A 26,259-nucleotide genomic window follows, 5' to 3' on the forward strand; every position below is an offset into this window, starting at 1 on the left:
GAGCTTTTCTGTCCCAGAGGAAAGGAGACAAATGTTTACTTCATCCTAGTGCCTTCTTCTCCCAACAGCTATCTCCGGCGGAAAAGAGTTATGATGTAGGGAATAAGGAATTGCTCGCCATCATTGCAGCTTTTAAAGAATGGAGACAGGGTGCCACACAACAAATTACAGTATTAACTGATCATCACCACAACTTGGAATTTATTAGATCAGCTAAATGTCTGTCCCCCGTCAAGCTCATTAGAGCCTGTTTCTTAATCAGTTCAACTTCAATGTATCAAATAGGCCGGGTTCCAATCCAAGTTTGTGGGTTTAGTCCATAATAGGGATTTATTAGAAGAAATACGAGAGGCCTATGATTCTGATTCTTTCTTATCAAACCATCTTACGATGTCCATTTATTGTTCAAAAACAAGGTCTGGACCCATGGGCATCAATTATACAGTTAGGTCCAGAAATATTTGGACAGTGACACAATTTTCGCGAGTTGGGCTCTGCATGCCACCACATTGGATTTGAAATGAAATCTCGACAACAGAATTCAAGTGCAGATTGTAACGTTTAGGCTATGTGCCCACGCTGCGGATTTACCGCGGATTTTGCCGCGGATTTGCCGCGGATTTACCGCGAATTTCCCGAAAATCTGCAGCAGCGGCACTTCCAAACCATTTCAATGGCATTTTGGAAATGCTGTGGCCATGCTGCGGATTTTTCCGCTGCGGATTTGCCGCGGATTTTGATGCGGAAAAATCTGCAGCATGTCAATTGTTTGTTGCGGATTTTGGTGCGGATTTGGGTATAGAATGGGAAAAAAAAAAAAAAATCTGCGGCAAATCCGCACCCGCGGATTTTCAGGCAGAAAAGTCCGCAGGTACATTCTACCATGGACACATAGCCTTAATTTGAAGGTTTGAACAAAAATATCTGATAGAAATTGTAGGAATTGTACACATTTCTTTACAAACACTCAGGAGGTCAAAAGTAATTGGACAAATAAACCAAACGCAAACAAAATATTTTTATTTTCAATATTTTGTTGCGAATCCTTTGGAGGCAATCACTGCCTTAAGTCTGGAACCCATGGACATCACCAAACGCTGGGTTTCCTCCTTCTTAATGCTTTGCCAGGCCTTTACAGCCGCAGCCTTCAGGTCTTGCTTGTTTGTGGGTCTCTCCGTCTTAAGTCTGGATTTGAGCAAGTGAAATGCATGCTCAATTGGGTTAAGATCTGGTGATTGACTTGGCCATTGCAGAAGGTTCCACTTTTTTGCACTCATGAACTCCTGGGTAGCTTTGGCTGTATGCTTGGGGTCATTGTCCATCTGTACTATGAAGCGCCGTCCGATCAACTTTGCGGCATTTGGCTGAATCTGGGCTGAAAGTATATCCCGGTACACTTCAGAATTCATCCGGCTACTCTTGTCTGCTGTTATGTCATCAATAAACACAAGTGACCCAGTGCCATTGAAAGCCATGCATGCCCATGCCATCACGTTGCCTCCACCATGTTTTACAGAGGATGTGGTGTGCCTTGGATCATGTGCCATTCTCTTTCTTCTCCAAACTTTTTTCTTCCCATCATTCTGGTACAGGTTGATCTTTGTCTCATCTGTCCATAGAATACTTTTCCAGAACTGAGCTGGCTTCATGAGGTGTTTTTCAGCAAATTTAACTCTGGCCTGTCTATTTTTGGAATTGATGAATGGTTTGCATCTAGATGTGAACCCTTTGTATTTACTTTCATGGAGTCTTCTCTTTACTGTTGACTTAGAGACAGATACACCTACTTCACTGAGAGTGTTCTGGACTTCAGTTGATGTTGTGAACGGGTTCTTCTTCACCAAAGAAAGCATGCGGCGATCATCCACCACTGTTGTCATCCGTGGACGCCCAGGCCTTTTTGAGTTCCCAAGCTCACCAGTCAATTCCTTTTTTTTCAGAATGTACCCGACTGTTGATTTTGCTTCTCCAAGCATGTCTGCTATCTCTCTGATGGATTTTTTCTTTTTTTTCAGCCTCAGGATGTTCTGCTTCACCTCAATTGAGAGTTCCTTAGACCGCATGTTGTCTGGTCACAGCAACAGCTTCCAAATGCAAAACCACACACCTGTAATCAACCCCAGACCTTTTAACTATTTCATTGATTACAGGTTAACGAGGGAGACGCCTTCAGAGTTAATTGCAGCCCTTAGAATCCCTTGTCCAATTACTTTTGGTCCCTTGAAAAAGAGGAGGCTATGCATTACAGAGCTATGATTCCTAAACCCTTTCTCCGATTTGGATGTGAAAACTTTCATATTGCAGCTGGGAGTGTGCACTTTCAGCCCATATTATATATATAATTGTATTTCTGAACATGTTTTTGTAAACAGCTAAAATAACAAAACTTGTGTCACTGTCCAAATATTTCTGGACCTAACTGTATATACCAAAAACAACGAGATTGAAGATCCTACAATTGGTGCATGACTCAAAAATGGCAGGTCATAGAGGTGTACATAAGACCCAAGAATTCTTGTCTCGTTTCTTTTGGTGGCCCGATTATCTAAAAGATGTGAGCGGATATCTTACATCCTGTTACATTTGTGTCAGATGCAAGACACCTCGCGTCTCACCCACAGGGTTGTTACACCCTTTACCAGACCCTTCTCGCCCCTGGAGGTCTATTTCCATGGACTTTATTGTCGATCTACCTCCCTCAAAAGGGAAAAATACAATACTGGTAGTGGTCGATCAACTCACTAAGGCTGCGCATTTTATTCCAAGTACCGGTTTGCCATCCGCTAAGGCCACAGCAGATTTAGTAATTAACAATGTATTCCATCTCCATGGGGTTCCTGATGAAGTGATCTCAGATCGTGGAGTTCAATTTACGTCAAAATTCTGGCGGAGCTTCTGCAAAGCTCTTGATATCACAGTTAACTTGTCGACTGCTTTCCACCCACAGTCCAACGGACAGACTGAACGCACTAACCAATCCTTAGAACAGTACCTCCGGTGCTATATCTGCCATTTACAAGATGATTGGATTGACCTACTTCCAGTGGCTGAATTTTCCTATAATAACTCCCAGAGAGCGTCGACCGAACAAACTCCTTTCTTCGTGAACATCGGGTATCATCCACATATCCTCCCTAGATTACCTGTCGCTCCGTCAACTCTGTCTGTGGAGGTACGAATCTCTGCTTTGCAACAAAATCTGGAGTTACTGAAGAAAACATTGCAGATGGCTCAAAACACATGTAAGAAGGCAGCAGATAAGTCTCGTAAACTGGCAAAGACTTTTCAAGTAGGGGACAAGGTATGGCTTTCCACCAGACATCTGAGACTTAAGGTCCCTTCTTCAAAGTTGGGACAGAAATACATTGGGCCTTATGCCATTACTAGCCTGATTAGTCCAGTGGCGGTTTGGCTTCACCTCCCATGCAGTATGAAGATTCACCCTCTTTTCCATGTATCCCTTTTAAAGCCTGTCACACCCAATCCGTTTCCAGACCACATCCCTCCTCCTCCTGATAGTGTCAAAATAGATGGTGAAAAACAATATGTAATGGCCAAAATATTGCACTCAAGGATTTCAGACGCCGCTTACAGTATCTCATTAAATGGCAAGGTTATGGCCCTGAAGACAATTCCTGGGAACCGGCCTGTAACATTCATACTCCCCTACTGGTTAGGCAGTTCCATCTGAAGTATCCTGACAAGCCACAACAGGTGGCGTCTGGTGGCCGCTCTTGAGGTGGGAGTCCTGTCAGGAATGCCCTGGTTACTCTGCCCTTAACCTTGCCCTCAGCCAAGATGGTGGAGCATGCTTCCAATAAGCTCCTCCCTCACCACCTGTTTGTCTGAAGTATCCAGCCTGGTTCAACACTCATTGCTTGAGTACTGTGTAAAGCTTCTGCTTGCAGTTCTCTTGCTGGAACCGTTTCTTTCCGGATCATTCCTTCCTCCTAATCTGTATCCCGCACGCCTGTCAGCAACCTGTTTATCGTCTGCACCTGCTGTGGAACTACAAGTCCCAGACTGTACCTGAGTTCCCTTTTGTTAGTGTACTTGCCGCTTCCAGCGTTCTCCCTGGTTCCCGCCATTGGGCTCCAGCTATTACCACCAGTATCTTGACACTGTCCTTCCATGAAGGGAGGGGGTATCACAGTAGTACTCTTCAGGACCATAGCCAGGAATGGGATTCAGGCATCTCCACCATCAGGAGCATGATATATTCTATTACGTTTCTCTTTGACCGAAATTGTTTGATCTTTGAATGTGTTGTATTGATTGCGATGTCTCATACCACTTTTAAATAAATCCTTTATTGTCTTGTAAGATGTAACTCTGTAATATGATTATTTCCTTGAATACTTCAGCCATATACTTGCAATACCTGGCCATGACACTGGATCTCTTGACTCAAATTAACTGCCTCTTTTACATTTATGAACCAGTTATCTCAGTTCAAGAAATTGGCTAGTCAGGCCAAGTACTGCAATCTTATTGTTAATAAGCTTGATATAGCTAAATCTAGAGATGAGCGGATCGCTAACTCTCCTAATATTCATAATTTCACATGAATATGAACACTTTGAGATTCGATTTGCTGGTCACCAAAAAAAAACCGTCTTTTTTGCGTGATTGCATGGATTACTCCATAACTAAAATATTTTTTAACAATTTGCTCCATATAAATCAGTTTGTATAACTGTTGTGGAAAATGGGCATGGCTTGCTGCTTGGTCACAGCTTAGACATATACAACTTTTTAAAAATACTGCAATATTTTTGCAACTCTCTCACTATTTAAAGATCTGACAACTTTCTCAATCACTGTATGATATTTTGATGAAAAATACAACCCATCACAAATATTTCCCCATGGTTTCAGCACCAAAATGATCAATTTTAGAGGGTATATATATATATATATATATATATATATATATATATATATATATATTTGTTCTTCCAAATATGGTAAATAACAAAACAAATCTCCTCTAAGTTTTCAATATACATTTTGTTGCACACGGGACTCTGAGTTGTGGATAATTGAGTCCACAGCTTTGTTACTTATTAATACATGTCTATATTTACTGTATATATTGCTTTGATTATTCTATGCATGCTACAAAAATCCACAATTTGTTAGAAAAACAAATGTGTAAATAGTATATTGATGTACTTAAAGAGTTTTTTGTTTGTGACTTGCTGCATTCTTTCTGCTTTTTACTAACATTTTTGCTTTTGACTTCCAGTTCTGGCTTTGTAGTATTTTATGATTATCTTCTTGGACTTGACCCATCTTACCGAGTTTGCAGACTAGCGGTTAGTTTGTGCAGTGGAGGACAAGAAATGGGAAATCCCTCTACCCTTCCACCTGTGTATTGTGATGCTTCACTGTCTAAGTTGTACGAAAGCAAGAAACAGAATATAGCAATTCTGTCTACAAAGCAGGCTGTGCCCAGGTACTTTAGCTGTTCTAATTTCCTAATTTATTCACCATTATGCAATTATATAGCACTTTCATGAATTTAGGGCTATGTAAAGATACATCATCTGATAGATCTTAAAGCAGAGCATTAAAACAAATTTTATACAGTAAAGAGTCTCAATGGATGCTATTAAAACTGCTGAACAGCTCCCTGTACTTCCTTGTGGGTGCAATGCTATGCTAGACTGGGGTTAGACTAGCCAAACCGGGGACTGACTAGCCAAGGGAACTAACACCCTTGCGATTAGTCGCTGGCCTCATTAGCATATCATATGGGATGTTTAGAAATACTTTTTCTAAAGATCCCTTTATCTATGCTACTATAGGCTGGGACTGTTAGGCAGGGATTACTAATATGCACCTAGAACTGCTCGTGGTTCTGGGTGCATATTGCACCTGACAGCTTACCTTTAATATATTGCAGTCATCATATTATATAGCACTGTGCACTTACAATTGCTTTATCACTGGGTCTATGACATCACCTGAGTAAAAACAGACTAGCTGAATCCTTCTAAGCTCTATGCAGAAACAGGAAGTCTCTTTTCCCTGCATGAATCATCACTGCAAAAGTATCCGGCAGGGGGAGGAGCAGGAGTTGATGAGGGGATGACTCATGCAATGAAAAATGACTTTCTGTTCCTACATAGAGTAGAGAAAAGAGAAGAAATAACTGTGTAGAAAATCAATATGTAAAATTATAAGTACACGTGATGATTGCAATATATTCAGAGGATAAAAGCTCTGATAGGAGTCCTTCTGTAACGTGATTAGCACACTTTCATATTATACAATAGTCGGAACAAGCCCTTACCATTCAAGAGGAATGGACAGACTTTTTTTTCTTATGTTGCAGCCTAATTGCTTTTGTTGTTTGTTCTCATCTGTTTTTTTACTGAAGCAGGCCGATTGTCTCGACATTTTTTATGCATTGATGCTTCACAAATCCATGTGACACATACTAGTGGTGTCCATTTTTGTAGGCAAACTGCAAACCATTCCAGCAAATCTGCTTTCCAATATGGTGCTCCTTCTCTTCTGAACTTTGCACTGTACCTGAAACTTAGTTTCTGACCACATATGGCAAATCAGTCAACTCAGAAGAATATGCAAAACAGATTATGCAGTCCATTTTCTCCTTTTAGGCCTTCTGAAAATAAGTAACTTCGGGTTACACCAATATTTTTGTTGAAAAAAAGTATTTTTTGATTTTCACAGCCCAATGCTATTCAACTCTGTGAATCATGAGTTTAAAATGCTCACAACGCTGCTACATGACTTCCTCAAGAGTGGTAGATTCCAAAATATTGTCACTTGTGTGGTTTCTACTTTTTTGGTATCCTGGGAGTTTTCCTAATGTGATATGGCATCCATAATCTATTCTAGCACAATTGCATTCCAAAAGTCAATGCCACTTCTTCCCATCCGTGACCTGCAAAGATCCCAAACAGTAGTTTCCAACCATACTGTATATGTAGTATTCATGTACTCAAGAGAAATTGAACAATAAATGTGTTATCTATTGTCTCCTGTTACTTTTGCAAAACTGAGACATATGGGGGTACATCAGCATTTTCATGGACTAAAAATTACATATTTCATTTTTTGATCCCAATATTGTAAAATTCAGTGAAGTTATACAGTCATTCAGTGGGTTTAAGAAGCTCACTACACCCATTGATGAACTCCTTGAGTGAGTGAGTGAGTAGTTTCCAAAATGGGTTCACTAGTGGTTGGATTTCTGCATTTTGGACATGTTGGAGGCTCTGAAAACTCTAAAAGCACTCTAAAAGCCTTGCCGTGTCCTCAAACAGTAGTTTCCTACCACCTATGGGCTATCAGTTTTCACCAGAAAAATTGCACAACAAATTGTAGGGTCCATTTTTTCCTTTTACTCTTCTGAAAATGAAAAATCAACATTTTATAAAAAAAAAAAAAAAAAAAAAAAAAAAAAAAGCACTGCCTTAAGTCTCTTGTGCATGGAGTTCACTAGAACTTCTCAGGGATCCTCTTCCACTTCTCCATGACGACATCACAGATCTGGTGGATGTTAGAGACCTTGCACTCCTACTCCTTCTGGTTGAGGATGCCCCACAGATGCTCCATAGGGCTTAGGTCTGGAGACATACTTGGCCAGTTCAGCACCTTTACACACAGTTTCTTTAACAATGCATAGTTCGTCTTATAGATGTTTCTGGGGTCATTATAATTTTGGAACACTACCCTGTGGCCCAGTGTCCAAAGAGAGGGTACCATGTTCTGCTTCAGTACTCCACAGTACATAGTGCATTCATGGTTCCTTCTATGAACTGTAGCTACGCACAGTCGGCAGCACTTATGCAGCCCCAATAATGTCACTCCCACCATCATGCTTGACTTTAGGCAAAGCAGACTTGTCATTGTACTTCTCACCAGATTGCGACCACACACGTTTGTCACTATTTAAACCAAATAAGTTTATCCTTATCTCATCACACCACAGGACATGGTTCCTTGAATCCATGTCCTTTAGTCTGCTGCCTGCTTGTCTTCGGCAAACTGTGTGCAGGCTTTCTTATGCATCATCTTTAGAAGAGGCTTCCTTTTTAGATGACAGCCATGCAGACCAGTTTGATGCAGCATTCGGCATATTGACTGAGCATTGAAAGGCTGACCCCTGTCTATTTTGAAAAGACAACCTCTGGATATGACGCTGAGCAGCTGCACTTAACCTCTTTGGTCAACCATGGCAAGGCCTCTTCTGAGTGGAATCTTTCTTGTTAAACCGCTGTGCTGCAGCTCAAATGCAGGGTGTTGGCAATCTTATTATAGCCGAGGTCATCTTTATGCAGAGCAACTATTATTTTTTTCAGATCCTCAGAGAATTCTTTGCCATAAGGTGCCACGTAGCAGTGATCAGTATGAGAGAGTGTATGAGGGATAACACCAAATGTAACACAACTGCTTCCCACTCATACCTAAGACCTTGTAACACTAAGGCTATGTGCACACATTGCGTTCTTTTACGCAGTATGTAAGTCACTGCATGTGCATCTGAGAACGCAGCCGAAAAGCTGCGTTCTGAGATGCATTGTAACTGCAGAATTCATGCAGAATTCATGCGTTCTGGATGTTTGCTCTGGCATGGGAAATGCATCCAGAACGCACATTTTTGACAGTGTGGTCCCACTCGGCTCTGCTGCATCCCCATAGACTTGCAGCAGAGCCGAGTGGGACCGGACTTTCAAAAAGAGCATTGCTGGCTGCGAGAGAGAGCTGGCCTATCAGAATGAACTCAGATGAACTTCACCCGACTTCATTGTGATCGCGTGCCTCTGTGCGTGTGCAGCGGCTTGATTTGCGATCATAGGTGAAGGACTCACCGGTGACCGAAAATCTCCTGAGTGACTGAAGTGAGCCGCGCGATCTCCAGTGCCGTCACTCAGGTTACCCGCGGCCCGCTTCAGTCCTCCACCCGAGACCTGTGGCCGCAAGTAACCTGAGTGACGTCTCCGCTGACAGTGCGACTCACTTCAGTTGCTGCGTGAAGCTGAGAGGAGTGGCTGTGTTCTACGGCCACTCCTGTCAGCTTCATGTAGCAGAGCTGGATGCGTCGTGGGACCGTGAGGATTACGCTGGACCTGGAGGGATTTTAATAAAGTGGTAAAAGAGGGTGTTTTTTTGTCTTTTATTTCAAATAAAGGATTTTTTGGGTGTATGTGTTTATTTACTTTCACTTACAGGTTAATCATTGGGGGTGTCTCATAGACACCTCCAATGATTAACGTAGGACTTAGTGGCAACTATGGGCTGCCATTAACTCCTTATTACCCAGATTGCCACCGCACCAGGGCAGTTCTGGATGAACCGGGTAGAGTCCCGGGACTGTCGCATCTAATCGATGTGGCAATTCCGGACAGCTGCTGGCTGATATTTTTAGGCTGGGGGGCTCCCCATAACGTGGGGCTCCCCATCCTGAGAATACCAGCCTTCAGCCGTGTGGCTTTATCTTGGCTGGTATCAAAAATAGGGGGGACCGCACGCCGTTTTTTTTAATTATTTATTTATTATTTATTTTATTGCACTACATAGACACGCCCACCGGCGGCTGTCATTGGTTGCAGTGAGACAGCTGTCACTGAGAATGGGGGCGGGTCTGACTGCAACAAATCATAGGCGCCGGTGGGCGGGGGAAGCAGGGAATACGAGATTGAATAATGAGCGGCTGTCATTTTCAAAAGCTGGAGAAGCCGCTGCAGTGTGATAGCCGTCCAGCGCCGTGCCGGTGTTCGGTCAATGATCGGTGAGTATGAGAGAGGGGGGAGAGGGATAGACCGACAGAGAGAGAGAGAGACCGACCGACAGGGAGACAGAGAGACCGACAGACAGACAGAGAGAGAGACCGACATTGCAACCAAAACGCACAAAAGAAGTGACATGTTGATTTTTAGAATGCAGCGTTTTGGCAGCATGCAAATCGCTGCGTTCTAAAACGCAACGTGCGCATGGATTATGCACAATCTTCATAGATTGTGCTGGGGACACAGGACGCATGCAGTTATGCTGCAGTGCAATGCGCAGTGTAACTGCACACAAATACGTAAAGTGGGCACATAGCCTTATAAGTCATATAACACGGGAGATCGAAAATGGCTAATTGAGCAGAATTTGGCCATTTTCACTTAAGGGTGTACTCACTTTTGTTGCCAACGGTTTAGACATTAATGGCTGTGTGTTGCGTTATTTAGAGGGCACACCAAATTTACACTGCTATACAACCTGTACACTGACTACTTTACATTGTATCAAAGTGTCATATCTTCAGTGTTGTCCCATGAAAAGATATAATAAAATTTAAAAAAAAAATGTGAGGGGTGTACTCACTTTTGTGATATATTGTATCTGTATACACGGAGCACCTTCACAGAGATATACAAAGAGCACATATATGCATTCCATACATTCTGATGTCCTCACTTATACAGTGGGAAACTAAATATTTGATACACTGCCAATTTTACAAGTTTTCCACCTACAAACAATGGAGAGGTCTGAGATTTTTATCTTAGGAACACTTCAACTGTGACAAACAGAATAAAAAAAATCAGAAAATCACATTGTATCATTTTTGTATAATTCATTTGCATTGCATAAAAAAAGTATTTGACACAATAGAAAAATAGAACTTAATATTTGGTACAGAAACCTTTGTTTGCAATTACAGAGGTCAGACGTTTCCTGTAGTTCTTGACCAAGTTTACACACACTGCAGCAGGGATTTTGGAGCATACAGATTTTCTCCAGCTCTTTCAGGTTTCAGGGCTGTCATTAGGCAACATTGACTTTCTTCTCGCTCCAAAGATTTGACTGTTTGGCTCCAGCATCTTGAAATGCTTCTTATGGAGCCACTCCTTAGTTGCCCTGGCTGTGTATTTCGGGTCATTGTCATGCTGGAAGACCCAGCTTCAACTCATGTTTAATGCTCTTACTGAGGGAAAGAGGTTGTTGGACAAAATCTCTCGATAAATGACCCCATTCATCCTCCCTTCTTTACGATACAGTCGTCCTGTCCCCTTTGCAGAAAAGCACCCCCAAAGTATGATGTTTCCACCCTCATGCTTCACGGCTGGGATGGTTTTCTTGGAGTTGAACTTATCCTGTCCTTGTTCTCCCTCTAAGCGTGGCGAGTGGAGTTGATACCAAAAAATTCTAGTTTGGTCTCATCTGACTACATGACCTTCTCCCATGCCTCCTCTGGATCATCCAGCTGGTCATTGGCGAACTTCAAATGGGACTGGACATATGCTGTCAAGAGCAGGGAACCTTGCATGTCCTGCAGGATTTTGAGATTTTAATCCATGATAGCATAGTGTTACTAAAAGAAATCTGTGAGACTGTGGTCCTAGCTCTCTTCGGGTCATTGACCAGATCTCCCGTGTAGTTCTGTGCTGATTCCTGACCATTCTCAGAATCATCCTTACCCCACAAGGCAAAATCTTGCATGGAACCCCAGACTGAGTAAGATTGACAGTCATCATGTGTTTTTTTTCCATTTTCTAGTAATTGTGCCAATAATTGTTGCCCTCTCACCAAGTTGCTTGCCTATTGTCCTGTAGGCCATCCCAGCCTTGTGTAGGTCTACAATTTTGCCCCTGGTGTCCTTAGACAGCTCTTTGGTCTTGGCCATGGTGGAGAGGTTAGAGTGTGATTGATTGAGTCTATGGACAGGTGTCCTTTATACAGGTAACGAGTTCAAACAGGTGAAATTAATACAGGTAAGGAATTTAGACTAGAAGGGCTTCTTAGAGAAAAAATGACAGGTCTGGGAGAGCCACAATTCTTGCAGGTGGATAGATGGCTAAATACTTATTTCAATAAGTAATAATATGCAAATTAATTATTGAAAAATCATACAATGTGATTTTCTGGATTTTTTTATTCTGTCTGTCACAGTTGGAGTGTACTTACAATAAAAATTACAGACCTCTCCATTCTTTGTAGGTGGGAAAACTTGCAAAATCGGCAGTGTAACAAATACTTATAACACCAGGAGCGCATACCTTTTCATGTCCTTGTCGCGGGCGGAGGAGGGGACGCCGCGCTCTTCCACTGCTCGGGTCCGGCTGCTGCGGCCTGCTGCTGCCGCTGCTCGGTGGCTCGAGCGATGGGCCAGATCCCGGGGACTCGAGCGGCGCTCCTTGCCCGTGAGTGAAAAGGGGAATTGGTGTTTTGGGATAGTTTATTGTCCGTGACGCCACCCACGGTTGTGGTGATTAAGTGGACACCACCGCTGCTCTTTCTGGGGAGCCCGGGAGTGATGGTATGGAGCAGCCAGTTGTTGATTTGCCCCTCCGTGGGTAGGGGTTTTGGTGCTCCCGGGGCCCAGTGATGGGGTTGGTATGGTGGACAGGCGGGTATGGGGCCTGTGGAGGTGCAGGGGCGTAGGGGCAGCGCTGTGTCGCACGGCATGGAGGTACTCACTCAGCCAGTAAACACGACACAGTTCTCGGTAAACAAACGGCTGGTTGGACGGGTCCCTCAGACGGTTGCGCTGCTGATATCCCCTGCAGTTGACGGTGACAGTCTCTTCCCTGCACCTATGTAAAGTCTTTTGGTAGCGATGGGTTCCCACCGGTTACCCGCTCCCCGGCTTGGATATGAGCCGGAGGAGCTCCCCTCTTGCCCGCAGGCGCTGGCCCTGGGAAACTGGTGCCTTGGCGGTGGCGGTGTCTCCCCTTAACGGTTGGACTGTTGCCTTCAACGGGACTTGGTTGTTGGGAGACAGTCGTCCCCTTCACTGATGGATTTGGCAAATTCAGCGACTCCTAGCCTTGCCGGGATCCGAAATCCCCCTGCCCTGGTGCTGACTAATCTTCGTATACCGCTCCGGTACCGCCGGGTCACCACCCGTCCACGGTCCTTTCGGCAACCTCCAAACAGTCCCCCTGCAGACTATCACCGCCGTCTGCTGACCTTGCTGTCTCAGTCCGGGGCACACACCCGGACCAGCTTCATGCTTTACTACTCTCACTTTTCTGTCACTTCAGCTTCTCTCTTTAGCTCCTCTACCACTTCACCTCCTTCTACTTTCACCTCCCTAGCTTCACTCCTCTCTAGCCCTCAGCTAGGCTTCAACTCCTCTCACTTCCTCCTCCAAACTCTATCTGCCTGGTTCTCCCGCCTCCAGGGCTGTGAACTCCTTGGTGGGCGGAGCCAACCGCCTGGCCCACCCCCTGGTGTGGACATCAGCCCCTGGAGGAAGGCAACAAGGATTTTGGGTTAGCTTGATGTACCTGCAGGGAATGTGGGGTGCGTGTGGTGTTGTGACCTGTGACCCCTGGCTTGCCCAGGGCGTCACATCCTCACTAATATATATCACCAGAAGCCCATACATTCTGATGTCCTTGCAAATATATACCACCAGGAGCCCATGCATTCTGATGTCTTGATTAATATATACCTATCAGGAGCCCATACATTTTCATGTCCTCATTAATATATACCCTCCAGGCGCCAATACATTCTGATGTCCTCACTAATATATGCTACCAGGAGCCCATACATTCTGATGTCTTCACTAATATATATCCACCAGGAGCCCGTACATTTTGATGTCCTCACTAATATATACCTAACTGGGAACCCATACATTTTTACGTCCTCACTAATATAGATCTTTCAGGAGCCCATAAATTCTGATGTCCTTACTAATATATACCTTTCAGGAGCCCATACATTCTGATGTCCTTACTAATATATATGTCGCGGGCGGGGAGGAGGGTGTCAGCACACCGCGCTCACCCCTTCTGCTCGGGTCCGGCAGTTGCTCCTGGTGGCTCGAGCCGTGAGCCGGATCCCGGGGTGTCTCGAGCGACACTCCTCGCCCGTGAGTGAAAGGGGGTGTTTGTTGGGTGTGGGGATTGTTATAGTTCGTGACGCCACCCACGGTTGTGGTGATTGCACCACCGCTGCTCAGCGTGGGGGTCCCGGGGATGGTGATGCGGAGCAGCCAGGTGTTGTGTTGCCCCTCCGTGGGTAGGGGTTGGTGATCCCGGGGCCCGGTGATGAGATGTGAAGTGTAGGGCCTGGAGGGCGCAGGGGCGCGGGGGCAGCGCTGTGCCTTGCGGCACTATGGTACTCACTCAGCCTGACACACGGACACAGTTTGTACGGTAAACCAACGGCTGGTAGGACGGTCCCACAGACGGCTGCACCTGCACTCCCGGTAGGTAACAGTGACGTTTCTCTTCCTTGCACCTATGTTGTCTGATGGTAGCGGTGGATTCCCTCCGGTTACCCGCTCCCCGACTGCAATCTGGGCCGGAGGAGCTCTACACTTTGCCCGCAGGCGCTGGCCCTGGGGAAACTTGTGCCTTGGCGGTGGCGGTGTCTCCCCGTTAATGGTCGGGCTGTTGCCGTCAATCGGGACTTGGTTGCTGGGGGATCTGCGTCCCCGTCACTGACGGATTTAGCAAATTTGGCGACTCCTAGCCTTGCCGGGGTCCGAGAGGCCCCTGCCCTGGTGCTGACTGTCCTTCGGAACACTGCTCCAGACCACCGGGCACACAGCCAACGGGGTCCTTCCAGAACTTCCAAACGGTCCCCCTCCAAACAGTCACCGCCGTCGCTGACCTTGCTGTTCTAGCCCTACACACAGCTGGGCTCTCAGGCTTTGCACACTCTCTGCGCTGTCACCACTTCTTGCTTTCCTCCTTTACTCCTTTTCTTTCCTCCACTTTCACTTCTTGGTTGTTTACTCTAGCCCCTGCCTGGGCTACTCCTCACTCCTTCCACTTCCTCCTCCCTGACAGTTCTGCCTGAAACTTCCTGCCTCCAGAGTTGTGAGCTCCTCGGTGGGCGGAGCCAACCGCCTGGCCCACCCCCTGGTGTGCATCATCAACCCCTGGAGGAAGGCAACAAGGATTTGTGGTTAGCAGGTGTGCCTACCTGGAGTGTGGGGTGTGGTGGTGTTGTGACCTGTGTCCCCTGGCTTGCCCAGGGCGACACATTCCCCCTTAGCAAAATGCAGACCGTCCGCGGGCTGCCGTCCTACACCGGTTTTATTTTTCTGTAAAAAGGGGTAACAGGGTTAAGCAAAACATAAATACATTTTTAATCAAAAACTCTTCCCAAGACGGGAGGCACATTTTCTTAAACGTTGCAACGGTATACGGTCACGGTTTCCGCTCTCTCCCACCCAAGCAACCTGGCCCTGATGCTGCCCCTAAAACCCAGGCAGCACCCCTTGACCCACAGTCCAGCACAAGTTACCCGAGCGGGATCTGTCCTTCCGCTCCAGAGGGTGGCCACCGGTTCCTTTGGTGGCTGGGCCCTGGCCTGCTCTGCTCAGGGCCCTCCCTCCAACCTGCCTCTCCGGAGGCGGCATTGCGGAAACGGTAACGGTACCCAACATATTTACAAGCCACTTAACGTTTGTGGTGCCCTGCTAGTTCACGGGCTTGTCCATGGACAGTTCCCATGCAAATAAACTTAAACGGTCCCCACGGGGACAACGGTGCCGGCTCCAGCCGGTTGCAAATCACACGGTAATCAGGTGAAGTACTCGGTCATTTTCATCATTTCAAACTTTCAAACTTAACAAACAAACAGCAAACTTCTGGTGGTCCCCACGGGGACGGTGCAACGGGCATCCGCTGCCCTACTCAGATTCTTCGGCTGCGGCGGACCCATCCTCCTCCGACATGGGCTCGGTGTCAGGCCCGGAGTCACCATCAACAGCTTCCGCACCAGTCGGGTAGCTTCCAACCACCGTACCTTCCAGGCTTGCTACTCCCTGGGCTGCAATCACGGGGGGATGTACGCCCGGCGGGCCAGGTGCTGTGCAGCATGCGAGCACGTAGGACGGAGGCAACCTAGGAGCCAGGATCAGACCGGGTCCCTCAGCCGCAACGGCCGGTCCCTCCGGGACACAGGGGCGTGGGTCACTCTCCGGTTCCTCCATTCCATACACTCGCGCTACGGCAACTAGCGCCTCCACCTCCGTGGCCCATTGCTCCATCAGCCCGCCAATCTGCCTCTGATAATGGCGGCAAATCTCCACCGTTCGGGCCCTCAGCCATGCCGCTGTCCCGGGCACCAGCTCGGCCGCCTCCGCATAGCTCGGCGGGGCGGACATTTTCCGTTAGGGTCGATGGATCGGGGGTTCCAGTTTGTTTGTTGCGACGCCACACTTACACGCGTCCAGCCGCCATCGCGTCCCCCTTAGCTCTTTCCGGCCCCTCCTCTCTCGGGGCGGGGTTTTGGCCTTCGCGCTTCTACTGCTCGAGAAGACGCTCGAGCGGGAACTTTTTCGCGCCAAAGATGGCGGCTTCTGAAATTTTTCTGCCGGATGCCTCCGGCGGTAACAAGGCGCACCTCTACCCAACGGCAGAGCGGTAAGATCCTGTTCGTGACGCCAAGTTGTCGCGGGTGGGGAGGAGGGTGTCAGCACACCGCGCTCACCCCTTCTGCTCGGGTCCGGCAGTTGCTCCTGGTGGCTCGAGCCGTGAGCCGGATCCTGGGGTGTCTCGAGCGACACTCCTCGCCCGTGAGTGAAAGGGGGTGTTTGTTGGGTGTGGGGATTGTTATAGTTCGTGACGCCACCCACGGTTGTGGTGATTGCACCACCGCTGCTCAGCGTGGGGGTCCCGGGGATGGTGATGCGGAGCAGCCAGGTGTTGTGTTGCCCCTCTGTGGGTAGGGGTTGGTGATCCCGGGGCCCGGTGATGAGATGTGAAGTGTAGGGCCTGGAGGGCGCAGGGGCGCGGGGGCAGCGCTGTGCCTTGCGGCACTATGGTACTCACTCAGCCTGACACACGGACACAGTTTGTACGGTAAACCAACGGCTGGTAGGACGGTCCCACAGACGGCTGCACCTGCACTCCCGGTAGGTAACGGTGACGTTTCTCTTCCTTGCACCTATGTTGTCTGATGGTAGCGGTGGATTCCCTCCGGTTACCCGCTCCCCGACTGCAATCTGGGCCGGAGGAGCTCTACACTTTGCCCGCAGGCGCTGGCCCTGGGGAAACTTGTGCCTTGGCGGTGGCGGTGTCTCCCCGTTAATGGTCGGGCTGTTGCCGTCAATCGGGACTTGGTTGCTGGGGGATCTGCGTCCCCGTCACTGACGGATTTAGCAAATTTGGCGACTCCTAGCCTTGCCGGGGTCCGAGAGGCCCCTGCCCTGGTGCTGACTGTCCTTCGGAACACTGCTCCAGACCACCGGGCACACAGCCAACGGGGTCCTTCCAGAACTTCCAAACGGTCCCCCTCCAAACAGTCACCGCCGTCGCTGACCTTGCTGTTCTAGCCCTACACACAGCTGGGCTCTCAGGCTTTGCACACTCTCTGCGCTGTCACCACTTCTTGCTTTCCTCCTTTACTCCTTTTCTTTCCTCCACTTTCACTTCTTGGTTGTTTACTCTAGCCCCTGCCTGGGCTACTCCTCACTCCTTCCACTTCCTCCTCCCTGACAGTTCTGCCTGAAACTTCCTGCCTCCAGAGTTGTGAGCTCCTCGGTGGGCGGAGCCAACCGCCTGGCCCACCCCCTGGTGTGCATCATCAACCCCTGGAGGAAGGCAACAAGGATTTGTGGTTAGCAGGTGTGCCTACCTGGAGTGTGGGGTGTGGTGGTGTTGTGACCTGTGTCCCCTGGCTTGCCCAGGGCGACACATACCTTTCAGGAGCCCATACATTCTGATGTCCTTAGTAATATATACTACTAGCAGCCCATACATTCTGATGTCTTCACTAATACAAACCTACCAGGAGCCCAAACATTTTGATGTCATCATCACTAATATATACCACCAGGAGCTCATACATCCTGATGTCTTCACTAATTTATACCTACCAGGAGCCCATACAAACACACACAGACACAGACACACACACACTTTCCTCTTCAGCTCTGCACAGTACAAAACCTGTGGTGACATCATGCCTCATGACCAATCACATGATTGTAATATCATCAAAGGTGCTCAAGCAGTCTCCACATTGGAAGCTAAACTGATAGTACTATTCTCAATGTAAAATATGCTGTAGATGCTGAGGGCCCACAAGGGACTGGGGCTCTGGGCAATTGCCCCGTTTGCCCTACCCTAATGCCGATCCTGCAAATGTAAAATATTGCCCCATGAATAACAAAACAGAGGAACATCGTCCACTTTTTCTGGATGAAAATGTAACAATTTTTCATACAATCGTCTGATCACGTGTTCACTAAATGCTTATTGCATGTTTAACTGCAAAATACGTTTGTTTTTTTAAGGGTACGACCATCTCCTAACATATCGCTAATAATGGAATTACAAGCTTCTGGTGGATACGATCCCTATGGGCAGGAAGTCAGTCGATTGATTCCTCGAGGATGGGTGAAGCTGGACATTTTTGATTATCAGAACCGAGTCATAAGTGGACAGTGGAAAATACCAGTTCGAATTCTTCCTGTTAAGCCATCACTGACCACTGGAGCTTTAAATGGAGTGCCTCAGGTACTACCATGTGTCCAACATGTTATACATCTATAATGTATGTGTATTCATTGTGCATAATCATAATCTGATATATAGCTAGGAGAAAAGAGAACAGATACTATATTGATAATATACAGTTAGGTCCAGAAATATTTGGACAGTGACACAATTTTCGCGAGTTGGGCTCTGCATGCCACCACATTGGATTTGAAATGAAACCTCTACAACAGAATTCAAGTGCAGATTGTAACGTTTAATTTGAAGGTTTGAACAAAAATATCTGATAGAAATTGTAGGAATTGTACACATTTCTTTACAAACACTCCACATTTTAGGAGGTCAAAAGTAATTGGACAAATAAACCCAAACCCAAACAAAATATTTTTATTTTCAATATTTTGTTGCGAATCCTTTGGAGGCAATCACGGCCTTAAGTCTGGAACCCATGGACATCACCAAACGCTGGGTTTCCTCCTTCTTAATGCTTTGCCAGGCCTTTACAGCCGCAGCCTTCAGGTCTTGCTTGTTTGTGGGTCTTTCCGTCTTAAGTCTGGATTTGAGCAAGTGAAATGCATGCTCAATTGGGTTAAGATCTAGTGATTGACTTGGCCATTGCAGAATGGTCCACTTTTTTGCACTCATGAACTCCTGGGTAGCTTTGGCTGTATGCTTGGGGTCATTGTCCATCTGTACTATGAAGCGCCGTCCGATCAACTTTGTGGCATTTGGCTGAATCTGGGCTGAAAGTATATCCCGGTACACTTCAGAATTCATCCGACTACTCTTGTCTGCTGTTATGTCATCAATAAACACAAGTGACCCAGTGCCATTGAAAGCCATGCATGCCCATGCCATCACGTTGCCTCCACCATGTTTTACAGAGGATGTGGTGTGCCTTGGATCATGTGCCGTTCCCTTTCTTCTCCAAACTTTTTTCTTCCCATCATTCTGGTACAGGTTGATCTTTGTCTCATCTGTCCATAGAATACTTTTCCAGAACTGAGCTGGCTTCATGAGGTGTTTTTCAGCAAATTTAACTATGGCCTGTCTATTTTTTGGAATTGCTGAATGGTTTGCATCTAGATGTGAACCCTTTGTATTTCCTTTCATGGAGTCTTCTCTTTACTGTTGACTTAGAGATAGATACACCTACTTCACTGAGAGTGTTCTGGACTTCAGTTGATGTTGTGAACGGGTTCTTCTTCACCAAAGAAAGTATGCGGCGATCATCCACCACTGTTGTCATCCGTGGACGCCCAGGCCTTTTTGAGTTCCCAAGCTCACAAGTCAATTCCTTTTTTCTCAGAATGTACCCAACTGTTGATTTTGCTACTCCAAGCATGTCTGCTATCTCTCTGATGGATTTTTTCAGCCTCAGGATGTTCTGCTTCACCTCAATTGAGAGTTCCTTAGACCGCATGTTGTCTGGTCACAGCAACAGCTTCCAAATGCAAAACCACACACCTGTAATCAACCCCAGACCTTTTAACTACTTCATTGATTATAGGTTAACGAGGGAGACGCCTTCAGAGTTAATTGCAGCCCTTAGAGTCCCTTGTCCAATTACTTTTGGTCCCTTGAAAAAGAGGAGGCTATGCATTACAGAGCTATGATTCCTAAACCCTTTCTCCGATTTGGATGTGAAAACTCTCATATTGCAGCTGGGAGTGTGCACTTTCAGCCCATATTATATATATAATTGTATTTCTGAACATGTTTTTGTAAACAGCTAAAATAACAAAACTTGTGTCACTGTCCAAATATTTCTGGACCTAACTGTACATGATATCTAGAAATGTTTGTAATGAAGCGGAAGTGAGTTTTTATATGAAGCTACCACGCCCCCTGAGGAGTGCCAGCAATGGCATGAAACATGTAGGGGTGGTCCTGCTATCCCTGGTGACGTATGTGTTTTGGAGCATTATTATGGGTAAGGTGTGGTGATTTTCCACGCTGCATGTATACTTTGGGCATATCCTTCACCTATTTAACTACTGCAGTTTTCTTGCAATTGTACTTTCATCCATGATTATGCTTAGAGGTGTTTGTTTGCTCTTGATGCACTGTGGTTTATTCCATTTCCACTCCATTATACCTCTATCCTAACTATTTACTTGTCCACCATTGAGTGCAGATCCATTCATTCCACTACCTCTTTTATCCTTTTGACCTTTTCTACTATGTAACTATGTGCGCCATTTTGTAAGGCAACCTGTTTGAGACCTTTTTCTGACTATAATAAAAATAACTATTTTGTATTATACAATAGGTCTTTTTTAGTTTTTTTATTTTTGTTAAATGCATAACTGTGCAAACATTCTTTGATAGCTGCATATAAAAACTCACTTCCGCTTGATTACAAACTATCTTTGAGTGGCAGCATGTTTTAACATTGGTTTCATGTTTTTTCTTAAAATTGTATGGTTAATGAAATGAAAGGGTGTAAATTAAGGCAAACTCATTAATTACTTGCATTTCTTTTGTCTAGTTAGAAAATGCAGAACTTTTCATTCGAATTGTGAATGCGAGGGATGCAGATATACAAAGCACCTACCCCATTGACATCAGTAACTCAATGTACTATAAATATCCTCCTTTGGTAAGTCCTGTATGTTTGTATCTCTTATTATTATGCTTTATTTTGTACCTGATGGAGAAACTCTCCAGAAGTTTTCAATTAGTATTCATTTATTGAAGGTCTTTTAAACTGAGACCCTTGTTACCACTTTTATGAGATTCTTGTTACTATTCCAGGTATCTACAGTATTAGATCATATAGACATGGTAGACAGCAGTGTGAGCAGCCTATTCTTACTTCAGCATCCATGGTATCTCCAGTATTAGATCAGATAGCTATGGTAGACAGAAATGTGAGCAGCCTCTTCTTACCTCAGCATCCATGGTATCTCCAGTAGTAGACCAGATAGATATGGTAGACAACAGTGTGAACAGCCTCTTCTTAACTCAGCACTTCTGTTATCTACAGTATTAGATCAAATAGACATGGTAGACAGCAATGTGAGCAGCCTATTCTTACCTCAGCACTTCTGTTATCTACAGTATTAGATCAGATAGATATGGTGAACAGCAGTGTGAGCAGCTTCTTCTTACCTCAGCACTTCTGTTATCTACAGTATTAGATCAGATAGATATGGTGAACAGCAGTGTGAGCACTCACTGAGCAGCCTCTTCTTACCTCAGCACTTCTGTTATCTACAGTATTGGGTCAGATAGACATGGTAGACAGCAGTGTGAGCAGCTTATTCTTACCTTAGCATCCATGGTATCTCCAGTATTAGATCAGATATAGTAGACAGCAGTGTGAGCAGCCTCTTCTTACCTCAGCACTCCTGTTAGCTACAGTATTAGATCAGATAGACATGATAGACAACAATGTGGGGTTTCCAGTAGCATCCAAATATCCACTTGTAGCACATCTTCCTACACATGAAAAGAAGGGGAGGAGCTTCTACTGCACATGCTCAGAGGCAGCTCTTCTAATATTTTAGGACAGGTTTCTGTCAGTGTACAAAGGAGTTCTCTATGTATATGGTAGATATAGTGATTATCTCTCTAGACAAAACCATTTTGATTCACTAATTAAAATTATTTAGGAATTGATTTGTAATATTTCCTTTAGGTATGTATTTTTTCTATTCCTTTAGAAACCCTTTTATATGCAGAAAGTTCTTGTTTTTAATGTTGACTTCATATGTTTCCTTTTGCTTTACAGACAGCAGCATACATCCATCCAGAGGAGCTCGTCCTTCCATCTCCCTACTATTCACCCTCGTACCTCTTCCCAAATGTGCAGCCTATATACGGAGAAAATGTGGATTCACCCCCTTCAAGAGATACTCTAATGACACAATGACTGATGCTGAAGTCTTAATTTATGATAATCAATAACTTCTGAGAATGATTTCATTCATAATAAAATATATCTTTTTATATCATGTGAAGATTACATTTGTGCTGTATTTTATTTATTGCATTATACAAAGATGTACTGTTTATAAATCCTTCAGCACTATCTGTATGACTATAAACTTCAGCATCAAAACTTTAAAGCCTGCTTTACACGTTGCAATTAGTTGTACAATCGCATTTGCGATGTGACACGCCCAGGTTGCATACGGGATCTTATGAGATCACATGTAGGTCGTTCATTTGCTGTCACACGTGCGTTAGTAGTCTATGTTAAATTGATCAATTTTGTGTGCGATCCTTTAGATCATGTGTTCTGTGACGTATGCATTGGGCACCCTTTTTTTTTTATTATTTATTGACTTGCCAAGCGTGTGTAATGTGTAGGGATGTGTTTTTACTATGTCATCTGCCATTCAGCTCTGCTACATGGCCGCTGACAGAAAGTAAGGGAGAGAAGGTGTTCACTTGCCGCGCCAACGGATCACTTAGACAGATGTTCAGATCAATGTCACTTTATTGTCATATAGGTCGACGCGTTTCCGGAGCTTCTGCCCCCTTCATCAGGACCATCAGGAACCAAATAACATCAAATCTGTCCCATTGGGACGATACATACAATATATAATCACAGTGACGTCATCCGGCCATCCCTCAAAAGAAAAAAAACGGCGGGAACCGATGCCACGTTGTCAAATGTGACGTACTCCATATCATTATTAGGGAAACCATGAGAACACACAAAAATGTAAAACATGGAAGAGTAAATAAATTGTGGTGATACAAAACATTATACAGTAAAGCAAACAATGAAAAATACATAAAACCAAATGTACATATAATATAAACATCCCAGTGTAATAAAAATGTGAACGAAACCTTTTACAACCTTCAGTTTTAATCATATGTGTATGACCGCACAATCATATATTTATGTATACGTGAATCAACTGTGTATAAACCAAGTGTCGGGGATGGGAGGAGAACTCTCCTAATTATGTGAGCTGTGTGCACATCTATAATCGGCATACATCTATGCCGCCACTATATAGGTGTGTATCACTAATCCAAAGAAAATGAGCAGAAAGAACTAGGGAAATCAACCCGCATTCTACGAGAGCAAGATCAGGATACCGCTACTCAATGATGAACTCAGACTACGGTTCACCACAGAGCAGAAGTGTGGGACCCGTAGGACAGCGCTTTCTAGGAAAGAAAAATATAGAAACCGCTTCTGATCGATGAACTCAAGCTGCGGTTCACCAAAGGACAGAAGCGTGGGAACCGCTGATAAGCGCATGCGTCAAGGTCTGGATCCAAAGTGCAAAAGTTCACCAGAGGACAAGAGCGTGGGAAAAAAGCTGAATGCGCCTGCGCTGCAAAAAGGACACCGAACAGACAGTGAAATAAGTCCATAAAGACAAATATATAATAAACTGTACATCGTGATTATTTAAGAACCATAGCCCAGTCCCAGTACAAACAGACAGATGCCTAATATGGTGTAAATAACATGAGAACCAAACAATCCAGACTAGAACCCCATAAAAACAATAATATATATTAACGGAATCACCCATATCAATAGAGGCATCAGTCCAAGACGCCAGCATGTATGGTGATGTGAAGGATAAGTAGCCTCATACAATATCAAGAGTTGATCCAGCAATACTATGCCCAAAACCATAGTAGACACACAGAAAGGAGAAATATATACTACCTATGTGAAACAAAACAGTGTATATATATATATATATATATATATATATACACACATATATATAAATATACATGGAACCAATATCAAAAAAATGAAATATATGGAGGAACCTGTATTAATGGAAAAACCACATAAAAACACTGAAAAGTCCTACACTAGAAGAGACCGGAAGACCGTCTAAAATCACAATAAAAATGTACATAAAAAAACTTTTTAAAAATATAAAAATATGAAAAAATAAAAATCGACCTATTATATAAATTGAATAAAATGTAATAAAGTATTTATAAAACCACATAAAACACGGTGAGGCAATAAAGACCAGACATAAAAAACCAATTTAATGAAATAAATCAGTGACCTCGTTGAGACCATGAGGTTTTAAAGTATTCAACTTGTATATCCAATAAGTTTCTTTCTTATTTAAAATATCCAACCTATTGGGAATATATGGGGGTATTTGTTCAATTGGAGTCACTTTAAGTCCGATTTTTTTATCATGATAAATAGTCGTGTGTCGGGAAAGTCCATGCATCATGTATCCCACCTTTATGTTATGTCTGTGGGAATTAATTCTATTGTGCAGGGCCTGAATGGTTTTCCCTATATACCGTTTATTGCAATCACATTCAATTAAATAAATAATGTAATCCGATTGACATGTCAGATGTCCTCGTATTACAAATTCATCTTTATCAGGGACAGATCCAAAGGCAACCCTTCCATTCTGGATGGACCTACAACACAGGCAATTCTTAGTCAGGCATCTGTATGACCCCATAGGTTTATTTATCTCCATTCTATTAGGGGGACTCCTTAGTCTACTAGGGGCCAGCTGATTTTTCAGGTTAGCGGCCCTGCGGAAAGTGACGCCAGGTTGGGAAGGAAGGACTCCCTTGAGGTATGTGTCATTCTGCAAAATGGACCAGTGCTTCCTTAATATTCCCTTAATGGTCTCACCATCACAGCTATAAGTGGTCAGGAAATTAGAGGTAAAACCATTATTCAATGTTGATCTATCAGCCACCCTATCTCCTAAAGGAGAATAATCTTTCTGTTTCTGATGTCTAACATCTTGGTACGCTTTCCTAACAACCGTTGGGGGATAGTTTTTATCTAGGAATCTTTCTTTTAGGACCCCAGCCTGGTCCTTGAAATCCTTATCTAACGTGCAGTTTCTCCTGATCCTTTGGTATTGGTTTTTGGGGATGTTAATCAGCCATTTTTTATAATGGTTACTATCAAAATTAATGTAACCGTTGCTATCTACCTTCTTAAAGAAGGTCTTTGTAAGGAGGGAACTACCAGTATGCGAGATGGTAAGATCTAAAAAATCAATGGATGTTTGATCTACGGTAGGAGAGAATTTCAAACCCCAGGTATTATTCTCTATCTCTTCCAGGAAGCCTAAATAGTTATTTTCGACATTATCCCAAATAATAAATAAGTCATCTATATACCTCTTATAGATCACTACATGTTTAAACAATTTAGAAGAATAAATATATTGCGTCTCGAAGAGTCCCATTACTAAGTTAGCAAACGTAGGAGCTGCCCTAGAGCCCATGGCTACGCCACAGCATTGGTGATATATGTGTTCCTGAAAAATAAAAAAGTTATTTTTGGAAATGAATTCCATACTGTCCAAAAGGACTTTTTTCTGTTCTACTGGTAGCCGGTCATCCACTTCTAAATATTGTTTGAAACATTCAAGTCCTAGGACGTGTGAAATATTGGTATATAGGGAGGCAATGTCAAGAGTCAGAAAAAGAAACGAATCTTTCCACGTTACATCCTTTAGAACATTAATAAGGTGAGGAGAGTCTCTCAGAAAACTTCTAAGATTCATAACATGCGTCCTCATGATCGAGTCAACATAGGCAGCAAGATTCTCAGTCAATGACCCAATTCCTGAGATAATAGGTCTCCCAGGGGGGTCGACCAAACATTTGTGGATTTTGGGGAGATGGTAGTAGAATGCCATTTTTGGATTCTTAATGTCCAAAAATTTGTATTCATCTTTGTTCAGGATCCCTGACTCTAAAGCCTTGACGCATCTATAAGGGATAAGCAGGTTATCCTGTAAAACACACCCCCCGTACCATATCTACCTAAATGAAGACGAGAACCACGACTTTATTGCAGGAATGGCCACAGTTTTATTTTACCGTATAT

At 44.5% G+C, this 26,259-nt stretch overlaps 1 protein-coding gene across 1 annotated transcript in view; it reads left to right on the forward strand.

The window, feature by feature from the left end:
• LOC142295485 (coiled-coil domain-containing protein 17-like) overlaps positions 1-22,348 on the forward strand; it is a 122,424-nt gene extending 100,076 nt beyond the window's left edge. The window contains exons 10-13 of the mRNA XM_075338593.1: positions 5,249-5,458; positions 18,233-18,455; positions 20,926-21,036; positions 22,171-22,348. Of these exons, the coding sequence (XP_075194708.1) occupies positions 5,249-5,458; positions 18,233-18,455; positions 20,926-21,036; positions 22,171-22,311 (685 nt within the window). The 3' untranslated portion in view covers positions 22,312-22,348. The remainder of the gene's footprint in view (positions 1-5,248; positions 5,459-18,232; positions 18,456-20,925; positions 21,037-22,170) is intronic.
• The last annotated feature ends 3,911 nt before the right edge of the window (positions 22,349-26,259 follow it).

This window comes from Anomaloglossus baeobatrachus, chromosome 1 (assembly GCF_048569485.1).
Source record: "Anomaloglossus baeobatrachus isolate aAnoBae1 chromosome 1, aAnoBae1.hap1, whole genome shotgun sequence".
Lineage (NCBI taxonomy): Eukaryota > Metazoa > Chordata > Amphibia > Anura > Aromobatidae > Anomaloglossus > Anomaloglossus baeobatrachus.